Consider the following 957-nt stretch of genomic DNA (forward strand, 5'->3'; position numbering starts at 1 on the left):
CTTTGAATTTCAATGACTATCTACAGTTCATAGTTTATAATTTAATAGTTCTCTCGGACATTACAAATATTGTAAATTAGTGATACAAATATGTATCATAAGAAAACAGTGTAATTATTTTTACCGTGTAACTGAAAACTAAATTGATCATGCCCTCCTGATTATCGCCTTGCTTCCCACTGAGCATGTACCAGTCCTCGTGCGTCTCTCCCTTCTGAATGACCTGCGGTGGAATATCTATGTGACCCCACGCGATCAGCTCGTCCATCACGAAGGAACACTCGTCGTAAATTTCTACATATATCTGGGTGACTCCCGGTGGAAGATTGCTGCAATAATAAAACATAAGTTGTAGCGCATATGGCACACGTATGTACGCACGCGTCTGAACAAAGTGTGCTCTTACCACTGGATTACTTTGTTCCAATGTGGATTCTTCCCACCGTTTGAGTCTGTATGCGTCTCGAACACCGAGTGTCCCACTCGTATCCTCGCGTAAGGATCCATCCTTGTCATTCCATAATTTTTCACTAATTTGGCCTGGAAAAGGCGGTCTCTTGCAGTCGCATTGTTGGCTCATTCGACTTGATTACGTCAAGCAAGTACAAGAGAGGGCAGTTACCTGAGAAATTGTTATACTAAGTCTACCCATCCGTGGATCGTGAGCCACCGGCATATTCTGCATCTGCTGCTGCAAGGCCAGAGCAGCTTGCTGATCCGCCGCCTCCTGCTGCAACTGCGCGTTGCGCTCCTCTATTCTCAGAAAGCTGTCCGGCAGTGGTCCCACAAAAGCCTTGAATACATCAGATTAAGATTTAATAATCGGCTAAGATTTGACAACCATAAATATAACATATATATATATATATATATATATATAAATCGGTATGTCTTCTTCTATCTTCATCGTTATCACAAAATAATAATTACACATACGCATACACACACGCACGCACA

At 42.1% G+C, this 957-nt stretch overlaps 1 protein-coding gene across 1 annotated transcript; it reads right to left on the bottom strand.

The window, feature by feature from the left end:
* Positions 1-61: 61 nt before the first annotated feature.
* On the bottom strand, positions 62-808 carry LOC105461911 (toll-interacting protein B-like; the record flags this gene model as incomplete). Its single annotated transcript, XM_011708424.1, has 3 exons — positions 62-329; positions 407-540; positions 623-808. Coding segments are annotated over 3 exons (573 nt in total), but the record flags the coding sequence as incomplete, so codon positions are not given.
* Between the last annotated feature and the right edge of the window lie 149 nt (positions 809-957).

The sequence above is a fragment of the Wasmannia auropunctata genome, unplaced genomic scaffold (assembly GCF_000956235.1).
Source record: "Wasmannia auropunctata unplaced genomic scaffold, wasmannia.A_1.0 LD275183.1, whole genome shotgun sequence".
Classification (NCBI taxonomy): domain Eukaryota; kingdom Metazoa; phylum Arthropoda; class Insecta; order Hymenoptera; family Formicidae; genus Wasmannia; species Wasmannia auropunctata.